At 44.1% G+C, this 21256-nt stretch overlaps 1 protein-coding gene across 4 annotated transcripts in view; it reads right to left on the bottom strand.

Moving 5' to 3' along the window:
* Positions 1-2071: 2071 nt before the first annotated feature.
* WASF3 (WASP family member 3) overlaps positions 2072-21256 on the bottom strand; it is a 72627-nt gene continuing 53442 nt past the window's right edge. For 3 of the 4 annotated variants that reach the window (XM_055426347.2, XM_055426348.2, XM_055426349.2), the window contains 7 exons: positions 20454-20588; positions 18209-18362; positions 14456-14573; positions 9883-10058; positions 5616-5879; positions 3810-4177; positions 2072-3010 (listed from right to left, as the gene is read on the bottom strand). In XM_055426347.2, the coding sequence (XP_055282322.1) occupies positions 2853-3010; positions 3810-4177; positions 5616-5879; positions 9883-10058; positions 14456-14573; positions 18209-18362; positions 20454-20588 (1373 nt within the window). In that variant the 3' untranslated portion in view covers positions 2072-2852. Of the gene's footprint in view, positions 3011-3809; positions 4178-5615; positions 5880-6683; positions 6851-9882; positions 10059-14455; positions 14574-18208; positions 18363-20453; positions 20589-21256 lie in introns of all 4 variants that reach the window. The other variant, XM_055426350.2, reaches the window with a different exon arrangement.

Below are 21256 nucleotides of genomic sequence, written 5' to 3'. Positions count from 1 at the left end.
CGCAGTCAGATGCTTTACCATTTGAACCACCAGGGAATAATGGAAAGGCTAATTAAAAACCCCACCAAGTCCCAATTTCTCCTCCCACCCCAAAAGGTTAACCATACAACACTGCTATAATAAGCAAAACTGTTTAGGGTTAAAAGTGTAATTTTATTTAGATGTTACTTGTACATAATCTATAGTAAGATATACAAACAGATAAAAACTGTTTACCAGGAGTTTTTTTTTAAATACCACTTTAAATTCAGTGTACAACAGCATTGGTAATACTGCAAGGTGACAGACTGATTTAGAAAACAAAAATTACTTGCTACTCTGGCTGATACATTCCCATGAGTCTTCAATGGATGAAAATGTATCGTGAATTTCAGCTGCAAATTATTACAAAACTTTCACAATCTAGCCACGTGGTGCTCAGAAAAGATTTCGACATTCTAAAAATTTACTGAAATGAAAAAGGTAATTCTCCAACAGTATACTTTTACTGAAGAAAAACATAAGCGACCAAATCTTATGGTTTTAGGGCTAAACAACAGAAAATTGACTACATCATATGCGTGCAGTTAATGGGTAGTTCTGAGTCATCTTCTCATCCCTCTGCCTGATCCATGACATGAGAAAAACCTTGTAAGAAATTAGACTAAACAAAAAAATAAAATAACCTTACAACATAGAGCTTACTTTAAAACGTAAAATCCATAGATAGGAAGTATGAATTTAAATGTTTTTCTCCATTTGTCTCATAAATATTTCTTGAAAATGAAAGTGTACGGTTCAAAATAGTCACGTTTTCCTTTTCATGTGCTATCGTATTAGAAAAAGCCTGGATTTCATTTTTAGAATAAATCAGTGCTGAGAAAAATACTGTGAAAAATAATCTAAAATGGATTTTAGTCCTTTTCTATTCTCTTAGAGGCTACATAACACATCAGGGCAAAAGCGTTTTCACTGGTCAGAACATCAAGTTGAAAATAACTTGTTGATTAAACTACAGGAAGACAACCAATACTTAACAGGCTCATGAATATGTATAAAGTGCCACTAATTTTACTGTGATAAGATATAAATAGAAGAAATCCTGACACGGATAGTAGCTTTATGCATTCTCTCCATCCTGAGGACAGAAGGGACACTACAAAAAAAAAAGATTTACCAAACAGAGGTTCTAGAAGGACACAGGTGCTTCCACATCCAAAAGTAACACTAAAGACAAAATACTGTAAAGAAAGACAAAACATGACCACAACTGGTAGAAGTCCCAGGAAAAATGCCAAAACAGCTGGCCTCTGCACTGGAGAAAGAGAGAGAAATTAAAAGAGAGGAACTGAGGAATTCCCTAATACCTGCTTAGAGGCAGCACAACATGGTGACAAGCTCCAGCAAGCATGTGCCCGAACAGCTGGGTTTAGCTGAAAAGACTCAGACAACCTGGCTTGGGCACTTGGAAACAAGGGTAATACAGATCTGAGGCTTTTCTCGAGTTCCAACCGAGGTGACTCAAGGCCCATCGGGCAGCCCTTACAGGATGACCGTGGCCTTAGAACTGCTCGGGGGTAAAGTGTCTTTGTACGTCTGTGAAGTTACACCTGAGATCAAAGCCTGGGGTGGTTTTTTTCTTTCAAACGAACAGTTCACCTTCACCCAGCGTTACAGAATCTAAGTTCTCATTCATGAGTTTCCTAGCAGTTTGTCTTGAACAGGAAGACCCACTGGGGCTGACCTGTCACCATGTGGGAAGGGACAGGGAAGGGGTGACCCTCCCCTGGGGTACCTGGTCAAGCGTGGTGTGCCAACGACCGCGTGGGAGAGGAACCCATGTGCTTCAAGGGCTGGGTCCCTAACTGGCCTCAGCACCTCCACAGGGAGGGCAAAAAAGATGCGACAGTCTCCTCTCACCTACATGAAGCTCTCAGAACTCAAGACCAGGTGGGGCCAGGTGCCACCTGGAGCCTTCTCTGTGGCTCCAAGGCCTCCACGGGGACGTGGGCCACCTGGGACGTGGTTCCGGGAGAGAGGTTGTATGGGCTCTGTTCCCAGGTCCGTGCGGGCCACCGAGGGCTCTGTTCCCCAGCTCCAGGGGCCACCGAGGGTGCTGAGTGCACCCCTCATCCCCAACGACCCCAAAGGAAAAAGGGCCGTTTTCCACTTTCCTTCCTACTGTGCTACTGAAACCTCCTACAGAAACCACCAGCGAGCACTGACTCCATGAACACCCACGAGGGATCCTGCCTGAGAAGGACCAGGTTCACATTTCACAAGGTCAGCAGAAAAAATGAGGTTCTTCAACAGAGCCTCCAGATTCACAGAGGCCTCCGGGCCATGACAGTGCAAGCCCAGACAGCTGAGTCTCCTACTTGTCAAATCTTTCTCTCGAGAACCAACTTCTTCTGAAACACATTTAAAAAAAAAAAGTGGAAAACAATATCGCTTACTGATCGGAAGACACTTGTCTGTCGCACAGTCGTGAATCTCGCAGAGACCTGACAACAGGCAGCTTCACAAACACACAGCAAGTCTGCAGGATTTTCATGATCAAGGAGCGTGAACCCAAACGTCACTAAACGCGTTTGTGGCCGACAGAAAGAAGCAAGAGGCTGTTTTCAGGACGATGCGATAGTTACAGCGTTATTTCCTCGTGTGCAGCACGGTTTGCTATGTTTAGTGGCACTTAAGTATTACACAGTAAATACTGAAAAAACCCAGAAGTTTTGGATGTGCAAAAGCAATCTCACATTATTGATACAAAAGTGGCTAAGCTATGGGATTATAATACCACTATCTGGGTGCTGGGACCACTGACATCGTCAACACGCCCCCTCCGGCCCAGCCCGGCCTGCTGGGCGCCCGCCTCAGTCGGACCAGTCGTTCTCGTCGAACTCCGAGTCGTCGTCCGAGTCGCTGTACTCGACGGCGATGCGCCGGGACAGGATGGTGGCCACGTCATTGCCCACCGGCTCGCGCTTGGCCTCCTGCTCCCGCTGTTCCTGCACCTTCTTCAGCTGAATCCCTGGAGACACGAGACGCGGCTCAGAATGCAATCCCTCTGCTCGCTCCAATTAAACAGAGACGGACTGACAAGCCTATTAGACTTTTTTTGGCCTACTGACGCTAGAATAAAATGTTTTAGAAACTGGACAGGAAATGCTTGGGAAATAGATGTTACAGGACCAAGAAAAAAAATAAAATGTATAGAAGTCGTGACATTCCTCAAGTGATGTGTTTGAAATGTAAGATAGTCATGACTCCAGTGCACATGAGCACCGAGAAAGAACATTCTAGAGCAGCACAGCCCAAGCAGGTAGCCACCGGCCACCAGAGGCTGTTTCAAGGAGTTTCCGGTGGCCCCCTGTACTGGGACAATTGTACCACCAAGTGTTTCCATCATGAAGACTGTACTCCTGGATGGCCTGCAGCTCACTGGCACATCAAACTAAAAATACGAAAAGTCTAAGACATATCCTAGATATGAAAAACTAGTCTGAAAAACTAGATCACTGACAGAAGCTCATTTTCTTTTATTTATACTTTTGACCTTAGAGTAAGATGCAGTGAAAAAAAGAAGATCCAATTAATTGATGATCATTTTTATAATCCATTCCTAGTCAAGTAAAGCTTTCCTGAATTCTCAGTGCTTTATCACCATGTTTAGTTGGCACTGAAAAAACACATACATGGTTTAAAAAAAAAAAAGAAAATCAAACGAGGCTCCTGTCACCCTCTCCTAAAGGCCATCTGGTGGAGGTTAGAGCTGCTGGAAGCCGAGGAGGCCATGGCTGGTGGGCTACTGTCCTGGGACGGGCACTCACCCATCCGGATGGCAGCAAGCAGGTCGCTGCGGGCATCGCTGACCGGCGGCTGTGCAGCCTCCTGCCTCTTGGCCTCAGCCCCTGGAGGGGCGTGCATTGGGGAGGAGGAGAGCGACGAGCCGGCACCTGGAGGGCCAGGTGGGGGTGGCGGGGGGCCCGGGGGCGGTGGGGCCGTGACCACAAGCCCACCGGAGGGAGGGTGGGGAGGGCCAGCGTAGGCGGAGCCGGCAGAGGCTGGGAAGGGGGGCTGCAGGGGCATCTGGAGGGGGCAGACGAAAGCAGTTTGTGCGGAGGGGATCACGGGCGGGGGTGGGGGTGGTGGGGGTCCTGAGGGGCTGTAATACTCCGTGATCTGAGCCGGCAGCATCCTGGCAGAGACAGGAAGCAAAGAATCACTAGAGAGCAACAGGCAGTCCCATCCTCAGAGGGTCTCCCCCACCTTGGAGACAGGCACCCCTGTCGCCAGACACTGCGCACGCTGTCATGTGAAACACTGCAGGACACAAACAACCATGCTTTGGACCACAGGTCATCACAAGTCACTGTGATGGGATTCAAGATGGTCTGCTGACGTGCACTAAATGATAACCATGGGAAAAGGTGACGTCTGCGGAGCGCTGGACAGCTGACTGCAGCGCGAAGAAGGCAGGACAAGGCATCCTTACACGGGGCATCTCAGAAAACGGGCTCGGAAATCTGTGTTAGGAGGGTTCTGAGGCCAATCAGATTGGCAAATTCTGTATTTTACATCCCGACCCCATGAAAACTCCCCAAAGCCCATCAGAACATCCAAAGCTTCGAAAACCCCTCTAGCCAAGAAACCTGCAGGGTTCTGTTTTGGAAAACCCTCAGGTTTTCCAAACCAACTGGACCACAAACCCTCTCTGCTTGACACTCAGAGCCTCAGAACACTCTGTGGGAACCCTGAGTTACAAAGAACCAATTGCAGGGACCGTCTAAGACCCTGCGGTCGGAGAGAAGACCTCTGGGGGCTGAGGGATGTACGTTTAGAGTGCCACCCTCACTGCCCCAGAATGGAGAAAACGCTGTCCATGGAAACACGTGTTCAACTTCCCTGGGCGCTGACTGGGAGGGACTAACTCTTGAAAGACTGAGCTTAAGCCAAAAAGACCGTTTACCAAAATACAGGCGGTATTTTGGGGCTTAACTTAATAAGCCCTTAACATGAGGATCTTTTTTTTTTAGGAGATGTTTGAACTTTTCCCAAATGACACAGAACAAGAGGACCTGGTGGCAGAATAATATTTGGGTACCCAGAGGTCAGGGTTACATACACCCAAGTCTAAGAAGTCCTGTGTTGCATATTATCGTTCTCTTCTTTGAGATTCGAGTTCTCTGGAGCATTTGGGACCTGCTCACAAAACTGGCACGTCGTCCTTTGTCAAGGCCTGGCTCAGTCATTCAAGCATAAAGGTAACGTGTGTTCACGAACAGACACAGACCTGAGGCTTATGTGTCACAACAGGGGAGCGGCGGGACCCTGACTTTCCTAACACAGAGTTTCTCACAATGGACAGTATCTGCACCCGCTCATTCCTGGCTGCATCCGAGCCTCTAGAGTTTGGCTCAGTGTTCAGTGTTAGTCCCTCAGTCCTGTCCGACTCTTTGTGACCCCATGGACTGTAGCCCACCAGGCTCCTCTGTCTATAGACTTCCCCAGGCAAGAATACTGGAGGGGGTTGCCATTTCCTCCTCGAGGTTATCCAGGGACAATTCCTCATCACCCACCCGCAAGACCCCCATGCAACGGTGAGCCCCAGAGCAAGTCCAGGATGGGGTATTTACCCGTAGTCGGCTGGGGCCATGGGTGCGGGGGCCTGGGAGCCCTCCGCGGCCTGCGGTGGTGGCGGCGGGGGCTGCTGGGGCCTGTTCAGGGCCAGATGCCGGGCTGAGGCCGACGGGGGCCGGAACTCGTGCTCGGGGGCCTGGGCTGCCGGCCCGTGGGGCAGCGCGTCACCTGCTCCGTAGGAAGGGGTCCCGGGCTGCGGGTGCAGAGAGTGGTTGGGGGTGGCCGGGTACGAGTAATCCGTGACATCCGATGCATGGGACCTGTGGGCCAGAGCCAGGGGTGGAAGAAAGTGGCGTCAGTTAAGAAGACATCCCCCCTGCCACCAGGCATCAGCGTACATTTAAATCAGAACACAGCCAAGGCACAGAAATCACACGCTTATTCCCTGTACTATCGACAAGGCCGAGGCCCACAAGAGCTTCCAAGCACAATGCAATCATAACTTTAGCGGCAAAGCTCCAGGGTTATGTGCTTTCAGAGCCAGAGCTGTGAAGTGCGTGGTCAGACAGACGGACAAGCGGCAGACAGCACAGCCCCCTTCACAGCATCGCAGCGGACACGTTTGTAAGACAAGGAGCCTCCAAGACAGGGCGCTGAACTTGAAAACGGCATCCAAGGTAGAAGATTTCAGTGGTGATTAAACTGACAGCATTTAACTAGACCTTAACAAACGGCAGATGAATCGGGAAAAAAAAAATGAACAGTAAGAACAGAGAAAGAAGTCAAAATGCGGTGAGTGGTAGTTTTCTTGAACAGGAGAAATGTACTTATGGCCAAAAGAGAGAGAAGGAGCACAGTGCTGCAGGCAGAAGCCCTCTTGCTGCCTCCAAGGCGCGCGGGAGAAACTCTGAAAGGATGCACACATCTCCATGTTAGTTGGCAGAGTTGAGAAGAATGCTGGGACCCTGTGGGTACCGCTGGGGGCGGGGAGGGCTGGGCAGCGCCGCAGGGCATTAGTCACCGGGGTTATGGGACGTGTGGTCAGTACAGGGCAGAGCATCCTCTCGTGACGCCGAAGCAGGGGGCCGTGGGGGCTGGGACCCGGAGCAAGCGGAACCACAAACCCGGCGGGCGTCCTGTGCTCTGCCGCGCCCCCCGCCTGCTGCAGCCCCCTCGCGTCACTCATGAACTCAACGCCCATCTTCCTTCTCTCCCACTCGTCTCTTCTGGTCCTCACTTTGCTCACACTTATTTGCTGGCTTCTGTTGGGACTCAGCTTGTGTCTCTCTCTCTGAAGGGAAGAGGCAAACACACGTCGGGTCTTTGGAATTCAGACAGCAGCTTCCCTGGGACATCACTGCGTAGAAAAGTTCTCTAAACGGCAAAAGACTACTGTTTTTGTTCTTTCTTCCCTAATTTCAGTATAAACATAACTTGTAACTCACCTCCTTTTTCCCTAACTGCAGTATGAACTGTGCATTACGGTGTGCATATGACTGTCTTTTGAACTATGCCAACTGTTGGCAAGGGAGTTAAAAATATTTTCAGTGGGGGATGAATCTGACCTGTTTTTAGTTTTAGTGTATTTTTAAAATGTGAATACCTAAAACTCCGGATTCCCTGATGATGGGGGCATGGCCCCGTATGGGGAACTGTGTCACAGTCAGGGTACAACTTTCTAATGGAAACAAACTTATCTACAGGCTACGGAGTGCTTCTGATAGGGCGAGGAGCCGGGGCTGGAAATATCCTGGCACGATTCAGAGCTCTGTTCTGTGAGGTTCAGGGTGATACCGGGCCGAATGGAGTCAATGGAGGACAAAACTGGATGCAGGACAGAAGCAAGCAGGCCATGCCCAATGTCAGGAATTACAGCAGGAGAGCCTGGGGGCAGGGCTCTGTGACGGTGGGGGGGGGGGAGTGGAGAGGGGCCTGACTGGTCACTGGAGGTGTCACTGCCCCTGTTCAGGGGACACCGGTGGGCTGGACAAGAGATGAGGAGGAGGGTGATCACTGAGCGAACAGGACCCCCCAATAGGAAGGCAGAATCAGCCCCAGGAGACATGGCACCGTGTGGGCCCGGGCGGGTGGTCCTGAAGCTGCAGGGGCACCAGGAGTTATCTGCTAGGGGAAAGAGAATGTGGAGGAATGAAGAAAAGATGGGACAGGAGGAAGTGTCAGCAGTGGAGACTCAGTGGGAGAAGCAGACAAAGCCCTCGGGGTTCTGCGGGCGGGCAGGGTCAGGCAGCTGCGACACCCAGAGCAGGGTGAGGAAGGGGGATGGACAGGGGCCGGGGGCACCCTGCTTCCTGATGGATGTGGGGGGCCAGGGACAAGCATTTCATCAAGGCTCATCCTCAATGTATGCTTAGAATCAAACCATTCCTGATGATCTACAAAGACAGTGAAAACTTACCATTAGTTTGTGTGATGAGGTGAAAATGTATTACTTACAAGAAAAAATTATATACATACCATCAAACTTAAGGCTCAAATTTCCCTCAGTTACCCTGAGTACATCCATTAAATAACATGTTTCTAAACAACACTTAAAACAGGAATGTGTGAAAGCCGCTGAGTTGTGTTTGACTGTTTGCAATTCCATGGACTGCAGTCCCCAGGCTCCTCTGTCCATGGGATTCTCCAGGCAAGAATACTGGAGTGGGCAGCCATTCCCTTCTCCAGGGGCTCTTCCCAACCCAGGGATTAGCCCAGGTCTCCCACAATGCAGGCAATTCTTTATTCTCTGAGCCACCAGAGAAGCCCAGGAATATAAGACATTATAAAATCAAAAGGTAAATAACACAGGGCAAAGACTTCAATTTCACTATGTAAAAAATATACACATGTACAGAAAAAAAGACCAAAAAAAGAAATACACTAAAATGCAAAAACAGTGGTTTCTCTGGTAATAGGATTATGAATACTTTAATTTTTTCCAAATATAAAAATTTAATCTTATTTTATAATCAGAAAACTGTTATACTTTCATAATATAAAAAGTATCCAAAATAACTTAAGGGCTATAATCCATCAATTTTATACCCAGCATGGCACAGTCTAATCTCAGATTCCAGAATGAAAATTGATTAATTTTTAAAAATTCATTTTTCCATCTGTACCTACAGAAAGAATTATGTATGGAACATTACAAAAGTATACATTTTGCACGAATAAACAGTCACAGCTTAGCTGGAGAAAACCGAACAGCAGATACGACATCCTGGGAGCTGTCAAGTTCATGTACTTCTCACCCAAAGAACTATGAGCAGAAGTATATCTTCAGTCTTACTTTCTAGAGAGATAAACTGACACAAAGACTAAAACTTGAGGCTACAGCTCAGCTGAAGCTCCAGGAATTGTCAGATCATTACCTGGTAACAGCCCGTACAGAAAAAGACCCTGCCTCAGCCAGTGACCGGCAGCCCTGTGGGATAAGTGTGTTTATGGGAGCTATACCCACTGAGCATTAAGCATCTTCTGTACATTAGTCTGAGCTAAACACGGAGATTAATACACATTTCTTAAAACACAGATTTAATGCAAGGTCCAGGTTACTGCGGATGTAAGAATCCTCTATTCACGTTTTTAAATGCCGATGGAAGAGCCCACCTTTACAGAAGCAGAAATACGAAATTAACTGTAAATTACAATTACTGGTCAGTTCTTCCTGTCCAGTGAAGCCCTTTTGGGATAAATGCTGCTTAGTGACCATGTCTTTCACATCTGCAAGAAAATAGTTTTACTGAATTGCTAACAATTTTAAAAAATAAATTCCTAAGAGAATTCTCCTCCTGCAATTAGAATACATAAGATTAGTGAACTGAAGGGGGAAAAAAAAACTTTGTTCATCCCTTTTGGAAAGGTTATCAAAAAGAACAATGAAGTTATTCCTTGATCACATCAATCACTACCAATCGTTTCAGATACCAAGTGGCAAAGGAAAAGCATAAATTCTAAGCAAAAGTGGCAGAGAAAGAATGAAATGATTATCAAAATGAAAATGCCAGTCATGGGCAGGTACTAAGCCCAAATTCAGAATCGAGGTTAAAACAGTACATCTAGATTAATGCAATGATTAAGTGAAGTCACAGATGGAAAATGATGCAAAGTAACCCAACATCAAACAAAACTAAAGTCTTATTTCAAACTCAAAACAGATACAATGCTTATCTTTAAGGAAAGTTAGGAGACACTGTGGACCATAGAAACACAAAGCTGTGCTACGTTTCCACTTCCACAGGGAAGCCAAGCCCCACTCACCCTCACAATGCATGCATGCACACGCGCGCGTGCACACACCACACACACACACACACACACCTAGTGTCTGGGGACAAGGATCCTTCAGAAGACGCTCCGTGGTGTGCGCTCTGCGATAACCTGGTGTCGGGTCTAAGCTCTTTGTCATACGCCATCATATTCCACTCTTGGCGCCTGTTTCTGGCTTTTCTAACCTTTTTCACCTCCCGGGTTGTGCCATCTATACGCTTTTGCTCCTGACGTCCGAGGAGGAAGGCAAGCATGACGAGACAGAGGGAAGGAAAAGAGCAAGTTAGTGCGGTTGCCACGGCAGCAGTGAGCCCAAGGTGCAGGCAGGGCAGGCCCTTTTCCATCACTCCCGGGTCGAGAACCTCCTAACACCCTCGCCCAACACAGACCCAACCAAGAGAACAGACACTTACTGATTTAACACCAACACGTAAAAGTTACTGTGCTGCAGTTTCAAGAGTGGCTTACCGTCATTTTTGGTCAAGAATTCTCACCTCACTAAGATGTAGCTTCTGTTCAGTGTACAATACTTCTAGATCTATTCCATACTCGTGAAATACCTGCCTGCTCCATACAGAGACTTCGTTTCCCACACTTACACTGCTCTGACTTGCTAATGTATAATTATCTATCACAAAATAATTTTAAGTGTTCAGTTTCAAAAGGATTATTTCAGAATATTTGAGCGAACCCTGCAACTAGCTTAACACAAACTAAAAACAAGGTAAGAACTTACCTTCCCTCTCATTCCTGCTCCAGATCTACTTTGCCAGTAAAAATGTCTTCAATAAACAACTTGGGTCCTTTGCAGGTGCTCTTTTAAAGGTAAGGACACTACTTCCATGTGTGTTTATATGTCCTTCCTGCTCCCCTCGTGAAATCTGATGATCTTTGGGAAACTGATCTATGAGTCTTTAAGTCCTACGCCCCCCTTACAGCCCCTCCACACATGGCTCTGCAATGAACAAATCCAGGTAACAAGATATTCACTATGGTCGGGGCACCTGCCAAGCCCGGATGGTATGAATGGCAAACAAAAGAGGACAGGTGTCTGCCCTCATGGGGCCTGCAATCTCACCCAAGCTGAACCCCTAACTGTCAATGGAAAGGAACCATTAAGAACTACATTTTAAAATTTTAAATAAATGAAGATAATGCCTAATAATAATAGTGATAATCTTCACAACTGGAGGAGTCCTGTTAGGGGCATAAACTGGCCCAGTCCTGAGAGGGTCAACAGCAAGAAGGTGGCACCTTTCAAAATTTTAAGTCCACACTGCACTGCTGGGAACTGACCCTGAAGAAATACATGTACCTGAGTACAGGTACCCCCTACAGTGCTGTATCAGGGACAGTTTAGAAGCAACCTAAATACTCATTAATTCCTTAATTGGTAAATAGCTCATGAAGCATCCAAACTTTGGAATATGATACAACGATTAAGAAGAACAAAGTACTTCATTATTATATCATGATATGGGTATGTCTGTATCTGTGTATGCAGGTCAATTCCAGGGATAAAAAACACTTTGTGAAATGTGTACACCTGTATTATGAAAGCACAGCTGTTACCAGAGGGCAGTTATGCCTGGGCAAGGGAGAAACTCACCTCCAAATTTTCTAAACACACGTGTTTACTTCAGGATGGGCTGGGCATTTTACAACTGGCATGTATTGTCTGAATGCTTTTAGAACCAAGAGAAAGAAAAGAAGGAAGATTTCTCTGGATTCCAACATACCTCCTGCTTGAGAGTCACTGTCTTCGACTAATTAATAGCTATCACCCCTACTTTTAAGAGGTGAATGCTGACATGGGTAAGGACAAGTGTGGCGGTATCTGCCACTCTCTTTACAATGGCTCAGCCTCCAATCTACCCATCAATGCATGACTGACACACACACACACACACACACAAGCTGACTATGCCATAACATTGACCCTGACACATCTGCATCTGGCTACACCGCCTACATGAAGACCCCAAGGCTGTCCCCAGCTCCTTTTTACCCCAGGATGATTTCAGCTGCTGCTATTTAGAACGCTCCTCCATCCTGAAGCCCCACCACCCCCACGCACACACTCACTCGCTCAGCCAGCCTCTTCTATCTGACCCTGCATCTCAGGGACACACCTCCTCCACTCTCCACATCCTCTCCGCACAGTCACCTCGCCTCCTTGCCTCGCTGCCACCTCCCCCAAAGCCACCCGATCCCTCACTTTCCAGCTCTGCAACTTCAGCCTGACACCAACGTCGTTATTTGCACGACTTAAAAAAATGTTTTTACACCAGCAAACGAAGGAAATTTCATGTTCGGAAACAACGGATGTCTTCTCCCCAAATTTTCTAAACCAATTCTTCCTTCAGATGGGCTTGTCTGTTCCAAATAAGAGTGTGACTTCTGGGGTTTCTAGAATCCTGGGAAATGAAGGCTACCTTGCCTCGTTTCCCGTTCCTATAGAAAGCAGATTTTGTATTAAAAATTTCAAATTTCTTTCCTTCTTTGTGAGTTCCAGAGGATGGCGTGACTTTTTTTAATGTTTGTCTCCCCCACTCAACTCTCATCTCCATGAGGGTGATAGTCCTTTCTGTTACATCACAGCCTTTAGAAGGCATTCAAAAAAGAACCATCATACAAATGAATGAAGAAGAAATTCTCATCAGAATTTTATGTGTCTGAGGCACACAGGATGAGACAAAACCACCTAGGAAATGACAAATAATTCTGTACACACGGTAATCAAACACAGTCGACTAAGACTGCTTTCCCCTGAAGAACAGTGGCGGAAAAGTTAAATATTTTTGCCAAAACGAACACTGCTGCTTCGAGGGAATTCTGGGAGGCCATTTTAAAGGAGGCATGCTTTAAAGGGGAGAACTTGTAAAGTCGTGGAGTTCTGCCCTGGTGCCATGAAGAGGTGTGGGGATTCAGACCCACAGGCCTTCAAACCTCTGTTCCTTCTCCTCTGGAGAGATCAGCACCTTCCCATCCTGCACGCAGTCCTTAGCGGTGTCTCTGTGTGAATATTTCTCCACTTGGACACCCAGCAACTCTTCCAAGATTCCCCATTAAATTGCCCCAACGGGATTCTCCAGGCAAGAATACTGGAGCAGGTTGCCATGCTGTTGTCCAGGGGATCTTCCCGACCCAGGGATCGAACCTGGGTCTCCTGCATTGCAGGGGATTCTTTACCACCTGAGCCCCCTGGGAAGCCCCGAGAAGAGCACACAGATAACAATCTGAGACATTCCCTCCCAGGATTTGAGGTTGTTAGGAGCCCTAACATCTGAGTAGCCAGGATAGGCCTGAGACCTTGCTTAGGCCTAAGTTTTGATTTTCTGGAGAGAGGGTGGAGACTAAGTCCACAGAAACTCCTCCCTAAGAAGATCCCACCGGCGCCAAAATTAAGAAACTCCTCCCTAGAAAAGTCCCCCCGGCGCCAAAAGTCGGGCCAATCAGAGTAAAAAGGGAAATCCCCCAGAAAAACCCCGCGCGTGTATAAACTGGCCAATGAGCTTCCGCCAGCTTGATCTTTTGAACAGAAATAGGTGCTTATGTAACCTGAGACTATAAAAACCGCTGTAAGCTGGGCTCGGGGCTCTTGTCCCACTCCACTGCGCTGGAGGAGGCATGAGCCCTAGCTCGAGCTAGAAATAAACCCCATTCTTGCTTTTGCATTGCTGCGAGTGTCTTATTCTACCAGTATGGGGGGACCAGACTCAGGGCATAACAAGGTAACATTTCACACCTGCAGTCTGCAACCGATCGCCATGCTCCCTTTCTGAAATCCTGTTTTCAAATCTCAAATCCTCTTCCATCCTGAACTGTCACTCCTACTGCGCGAGTATACCTACTAGTTGTCTCAAACCACCAGGGAGCCAGCCCACAAAATGCTAATAAGCTCTTAACTCACACACTAGGTGGTCATTTTTTAAAAACATCGTTCATATATAAAAGGCTTGGCAACTAATTGCCTTTGGAGAATAACTGATTTTCAGTCATTTAAGTCTAATTTCTGGGCCACAAAGGGACAATTTTCAAAACAGAAGTTCCTGAACCCGAGGGTGGGTTTGTCCCTCCAAGAGTGTTTGCAAGGCAGGTGCCTCAGTTCCCCTGCCTACGACCACCCCACCAAAGGGAAGCAGCTCATTTTCAGGAAATACTGTTCTCTCAGTGTGCTGACCACACATGCTTTTCCATCCGATACAAACCTCTCTCACGAAGGTCTTAATTAGTTACGTGCCAGCCCAGCAATTAATAATGTTAAAAATGCCAAAAGCAGATAATTCTAACTGATATGGAAGGTTGACTGCTTTATGAAATTTGGAAGTGCAAGAGAAAAGTTATAAAACGCAGAGACAAAACTGAAATTTTTGCCACTACTTTTACGAAAGCAAAGCAAGTTTTAGAGAATAAATCAATAGAATTTATTGACAGTAGTACTGCATTACTGTGTTAGATTGAATGGTATCTTCACGTGAAGAATGCAACCTCTAAAAAAATTTCAGCACAAAACCCAACATCTCAACTGTTTAAAAAATGTACTGATTTTTAAATCTCTAATTTCTAAGCAACCATCTCAGTTACACATTTATATGACACTTCCCATACTTGAATTCTGTACCTTTTGACGTCTTTTCTCTTTCCTTTTGTCTTCCGTGTCCTGTAGCATTTTTTCTTTCCAGAGGTCAAAGAAATAGGAAGGATCGGTATAGAACTTCAGCCCATCCTTCTTATCATCTCTGTAAATCAATGTATTACAAGTCAGGCGGGAAAAAAGGTTGTTAGATATTTTCATATGGGGTAATCACTAATGTTCATTTAAACTCACAAAATAACATCTGCATGAGGAATCTGAACTATCCTATATTCTCTGAAGTCTCCCAATTTTCCTTACTTGAAAAAAAATGTGTGAACATGCAGTAACAGCAGTTTTTTTAGAATAATTAAGTAAAAACTACTCTTGCATATTTAGATTTAGAAAAATGCTACCCAAAATCACAATATGGCTCATAAACAGCAATAATTAATACCACAATTATTTCAAGGTATGTTCTGCTTATTCCAATGGGAGCTGCATATAGAGATGGATGGATCTCTCAGCACATATATGCTCACTTCTATTCTGGACCAATGAGGCTATCTGGATAAAAATTAGCAAGTACTGTGTCTTTTTTTAAAGATCAGGTTTGCCCAACATCTATAATTCAATTAGGAAAGCAGCAGAATATTCATGGTGCATAAATGTAACTAGGATAGAAAGTGATGACCCAGATACTTTTCAAATGGAAAGTGAACGTGTTAGTCACTCAGTCATGTCACTTTGTGACCCCTGGGACTGTAACCTGCCACGTTCCTCTGTCCATGGAACTCTCCAGGCAAGAATACCAGAATGGGTTGCTATTCCCTTCTCCGGGGTTTTAAATGGAAGTAACTCACAAAGAAAATTCACTTGCAGCTATTTAGTTTTCAAGAACTGCTATAATTACTATATATTAAAAATATTTCAAGTCTTTATATACTACTCATTCATCACAAAGTCAATAAAATGCAGCCAACATGAACCCAAAGTTGTAATATACATCAGTAGACAGCAAAGCTCAAAATAATCATGTTAAGAAGTGAACACTCTATCTGCTAATGCTTTAAAAAGAGTATGTGACCTGTATATTACCTTCAAGAGGAAGCAAAACATTTTCACTTAAAGACAGCATTTCAATTAGTCATTTGAGGCATACAGAGAAGAAAAAAAAAAAAAAATCAGAGAAATAGTATAGAAAAGAGTTTGTGACCCAGTAGTCAAACAAAATGACATGAATTACTCAAGGGAAACTGGTCTTGAACTCCCTGCTATGTGGGGGTTCTCTAAGCTTCTCAGCATCAAATGATAAGTCAGGCTCTCAGGAGGGTGGTCTGGCAGTTCTCTGCTTCAAAGTCGCTAACAAACCAGCACAATTCACTCTACTTCAATCTTTAGTTATTTAAAATCCTCTCTCTTCCCAATTTCCTAAGTGACAAGCAACCTGCATTACTGGGATTTTATTAAAGACATTGCTGTGAAAAATATAAACTATTTCCCTAAGACACTACTAGGTTGTCAATATAGCTGAGGACATAGAAAAACTGAGCAACAACTTGCTGCAATTTTAAAATGTATAAAATGCATCTTCTTTTTTCAAAAGTGGAGCTAATACTTTGATGAGGAGTTACTACTTAATGGAACAAATATGTATAATAACTTCAGCAAACAGAATATAAGCAGAAATATTCTATGTTTATCGCAACTAAACACTTGACTTTTCAGTATCACACTGTATTATTTAAACTGTGTTGTCACTGTCATATTTAAATCCAATTGCAAAAGTCTATGTTTTTTCCTACCCAAAATATTTTCAGTATTAATAAAAAGTATACTGGAGCTGGCATGACTATTTTTAAACACACTATTAAAAGACATTTTTCTTTTCTGTAAAACTGAATATACATAATATATATGAACATCAATTTATTTTTATGCAATTAAAAACTTTAACCACCAAAAATATTTAATCATGGTCTTGATTAGTCAAATACGAGTGGTTCACTGAGTTTTCTGGGTTTCTTTTTTCCTTTGTAACAAAATATTTAGTGAGGTTTCTTAGGAAAATTTTAGTAAGTTCTCATGGCTCTGGAATAAATAAAGCTGAAATTGCCCCCAGAAAAATGTCTGCTGAACAAAAGCAAATTCACAAGTTAAAACATTAGGCTTTCCACCCCATCTCACCTCTCTAGCTTGTCACAGAGCCACAGTTTGAGTTCCCGGAGTCACATGGCAAATTCCCACTGGCTATCTATTTCACATACGGTAGAGCGGGAGGCAGAGGGAGGTTCAAGAGGGAGGGGAAAGTGTACACCTATGACAGATTCATGCTGACGTATGGCAGAAACCAACACAATATTATAAAGCAAGTATCCTTCAATTAAAAATAAATTTTTAAAAGGTTAAAAAAAATTAGGCTACAATACTACTATTCATCTTTAAGTTGAGTATCTAAAGACTCCAGAAACACACTTGTTTCATAGAAAAATGTGGTATCCTGATCCTCTCCCATCACAGCTTCCATGGAATCCCTGTTTCATTTTCTGGAGCATCTTTCTGTCCATGCTGAAGAAAGGGATGCAGTCTGAATGACTACGTTCCTAGCAGAGCTGCAATAAAGGACGGGTCCAAACATCTCCTTTTGGACCCTGAGAAAGGACAGGAATTCAGACCAAGAAAACCGCTGGGCACTGCCTGAGAAGGGCCACCGGACCCAGCAGAGCAGTAATGGACATGAAGGACTCAGTGAATTCAGGAAAGCTGGGGTACCACCCAGCAGAGCTAATCCTGGGGGGCCGTGAGGACCACCCCCCACCAGTCTGAGCTCATCACAGGCTGAGAAGAGAGCTCTACAGGGGGTGAAAGGTGGGGACGACCAGAGAATTACTGGGTAGGCCACAAAGTTCATTTGGGTTTTCCTGTAACTGTTCCAAAAAACCCAAATGAACCTTTTAGCCAACCCAATACATGAAAACAGCAAAGAACACAATGATGTGGCAGTAGGTCGGAGAGGAGTTCTAAAGAGCATGTTTAGCGTCTTAATAATAATTTTTGTACAATTTATTTTTTGTTCTTTTTCTAGGAAGTTTGGTCCTGATAGTGTGTCCTACCAATTCAAATGAAAGGTTACCTTCTTGATTCTATTCTCACTCTTAGAAACCCCAACGCTGCAGAACACACGTTTCTGAATTAAATAACAAATGTCTGCGGGGCTGAAATGCTGAGACAGGTACTTGGCTGCATTAGAGATGAATTATGCAACTCCTTTAAACTTGACTTTGAACGTGAGGATCAACACAATCACACACCATTACTATGTAATGTGCCCTCTTCTCAAGATATCTGCATCTGAAAGTTAACATCAGAGCTCACACTTCCCTTGGTAAGCTTATCTGCATTTTGAAATACTCAAACTTTAGCAATTCTATAAATCACTAATGTCATTGTGGTTGTTTTTGTTGTTGAGAGAGTTGACTCTTTTGTGATCCCAAGGACTGTAGCCTGCCAGGCTCCTCTGTCCATGTAATTCTCCAGGCAAGAATCCACTGGAGTGGGCTGTCTTTTCCTTCTCCAGGGCATCTTTCTGACCCAGGGATCGAACCTGTGTCTCCTGCATCTCCTGCATTGGCAGGCGGGTTCTTTACCATCTGTGCCACCTGGGAAACCCAATTTCATCCTGGATAACACGGCAGTGATTATTCTCAAAGTCTGAAAAGACGTTTTCACCACACTGCCCACCTCTCCCAACTTACTTACCCTGAGAAGCTCTGGGGACGCACCTGCACGTGGAAGACCTACCTGTATGGTGTAAGGATGTTCAGAGGAGGTGGTTTATCGCTCTGGTTGTAAATGTCAGCAACAGGATTAGGAATGCTGTTCTTTGAAACCACCTGCTGGTCTTGGACTGTGGAACTTTTGAAAGCTTTTTTCATGTTGATATCCTGTAGTGACACTGTTTAGAGAAAAGTCTCCTAAGTCGGGTTATGTGGAAGTATTTTGAAACGTTTAGAAACAAGTATAATTTGATTCACAATCATAAACATCTCCTAGAATAGCCGAATATATAACATCTATTCTAGCTGAATAATAATATCTATTATTGTTCATTTAAAATCATGCTTACTAGTATGCGCAACCCCTCCCTCTGATAAACAACAGTTATCTCTATAAACCATGTCTTTCCTTCTTTTGTAGCAATATAATGATTTCACTGAGCCTAATTATGAGTGTATCATTCTTTACTTAAATAGCATTTCTCAGAAACCACACAGGAATAAAGTTATGAGTGTAATAGGTATGTAAACACAAAGATTCGGGATATCCAGGGGGAGGGGAACCATTCAAACAGTTAAAACCAGTTTAGTTACAATACATGTGGGAAATGCATCTGCAAAAAATACATGAATGTAGAAAGTGCATTAAGTTTTTCTGACAGTAATATTAAGGAGAAATGGTAAAGCTTTTCAGCACACCTAGAGTCCTGGAAATTAAGCAGCAGGATACAAATCTACACTAAGGAGTCTGAGAGAAGCAGGCTAATCACACTCATTTCTTGAGTCTGAACAGCATGCTGCATCTCAGGTATCAACTCATCTGACCTTGACATGACTTTTTGAGGTGGGTGTACAGGCGCATTCACCCACTGAACCAATGAGGCTGATGGTCAGGGGTGTTAAATGACCTTTCCAAGATTGCCCAATGGAAGAGTGGCAGGATCACATAGAGCATAGATTTCCCGACTTAGTCAAGGATTCTTCTATAGGAATATCCACACCAAGGAAAGTCATAAGGGAGAATACTGATTGGGAAGAGAATTTAAGGCTATAAAATGTGCTGCAGAATCTCATGATGCTAACCTTTTCCAAGGTAAGGTTTATCACAAGCATCACAACTGCAAGAGCCAACAAAAAGCTGAATAAAAACAAGTATTTTTAAAATCATTTCTGATGCCATTTGAAAAGTATATGATTGATTTGAAATGTTAAAACTCCTTGCCTGAATAGACCCAGTAGCTATTCAAACTTTTCCTTTTAAATAAAAGATACATTTAAAAATCAAATTAAAAAGAGCACTTCTCTAGCTTCCTACTTACTGCTGGAAAAGTAAGAATGTTCATAACATATTAAAATCTCAGTGTTCTATGCTTGTTAAATTTTTAGTTCACTAATTTAATTTTGACCTTTGAAACAGATCTGAAGATAAGAAAACATGTTTTTTTGAGTGATGAGGGATGAATTTCATAAGTAAGTACATTTAAAAAAACTTTCACTTTTTATTAATACTGCAATAGAAGGCCGAGTACAAAAATAAGATGCTAGGATCATTTTAATGCCAGAAGGGAAACTGTAATTGCCTATATAAAGGGAAAAATAATTTTTAATCTGAGCGTTTTCTTCAAAGTAAATATAAAATGGCACATCTTGATTCGGGGGACAGTTTTTTTAGTCTAATTTCAGTCTTTTATTTGAAAGAGACAAAAAGTGAAAAATTTTAAAGGATTGTTGAATTTTTTTTTGAAACTATCCCAATTTCAGGGAACATCATCAAAATGGCCATCAGTTAACTACACAGCACCTGTGCATATTAACTTTGTTTTAGAGGCCTGAAGTCCTTCATTTCTGGGCAATTAAGTCAGCAGGATCAGCTCAATCACTTACAATCGGTCCTAAGGGAAACAGATGGTACAGGGCTCTCTTAGCTGGACAGTATCTTTGGAATGAGTCTGTGATTTTTCCAGTAAGAAAGTATCTTTCCAATAACTACCAGTAACCTCCATTAGGACTTCTAACACGGAATGCATTCAGAGAGTCCTTTAAAACAAATACTGCACGTGTTGTTTATTTAAAAATTGGATATGGTTCACAAGGTAGACCAGATGTGACTCTTAATTACTAAGGAACCGCGCTGTGGGTTTTGCCCCTCGCTTTTCTTCTAGGAAAAGATGAGATGAAGGATGAGCGCACGACCCCAAGGAAGCAGCAGGGTGACTCCCTCCCCTCCGTCAGCATCACTTCCGGCTCCTGGCTCTCCAGGGATGACCTACCCTCTTCCACCGTGGAATCCAGCTGGGTAACCTTGACAGCGAGGCGATCAATCCTGTCCTGCAGAGAGTTCGCGCGGATGTAGAAGTTGTTGGCCTCATTAAACAGCTCTCCGAATATGTCCTCAGCATGTTTGCCTGCAGAAGGCACGGACAGAAGGCCGCCTGGTCAGAGGCCACACTCTCACCCAAGCCCAACGCCAACCTCCACAAGTGCAGTTTTGTGCAAATTATCACAAAATGCATCGCTATCAAAGGCCTGTAGGACTTTTCAAAATTTATTAGGAATACTCATACGTATCTGAAAGTCACCCAAAGTTGTAGGATTTTTAATGGCCCAGATAATACAGAATTTTTACTATGAGCTTTCCGCCCTCACCAAATTGCTTCCCATTAAGTTTCTTTGGGAAAAAATTAGCTCTCATTTCGCATGCTTTGCACATACACGGTTCAGGACCTGAACTTTCCTTTTACTTCCCAAGTAAACAAATTTGATTCAACAAATCATATTGGCTTCTAAATTCAGGATTTTAACCTCACTCACAATCAGCAATATCAGATATCTTACGCGGTGCCTCACAGTTGCAATGGCATTAAATTCTTCTAATTCATATTTCAAAATCTAGGTAGACCATGCTGACTCTGGCCCTCCCTAAAAATCAGTATGTTGAATTCTGAGTTAAATTTTTCTGTACAGACCATCTCTTCTTTCCCGTGAGTGCGAGACATACCTCCCATCTTCCTTAGAGTGTAATTAATAACATTTCTGAAAATTTCACAAGATGGGAATCAGTATCTGCCTACAC

The sequence above is a fragment of the Moschus berezovskii genome, chromosome 13, assembly GCF_049115385.1.
Source record: "Moschus berezovskii isolate FMDL1 chromosome 13, NW_MosBer_1.0, whole genome shotgun sequence".
NCBI classification, from domain to species: Eukaryota; Metazoa; Chordata; class Mammalia; order Artiodactyla; family Moschidae; genus Moschus; species Moschus berezovskii.
This window is presented reverse-complemented; position numbering and strand designations above follow the sequence as displayed.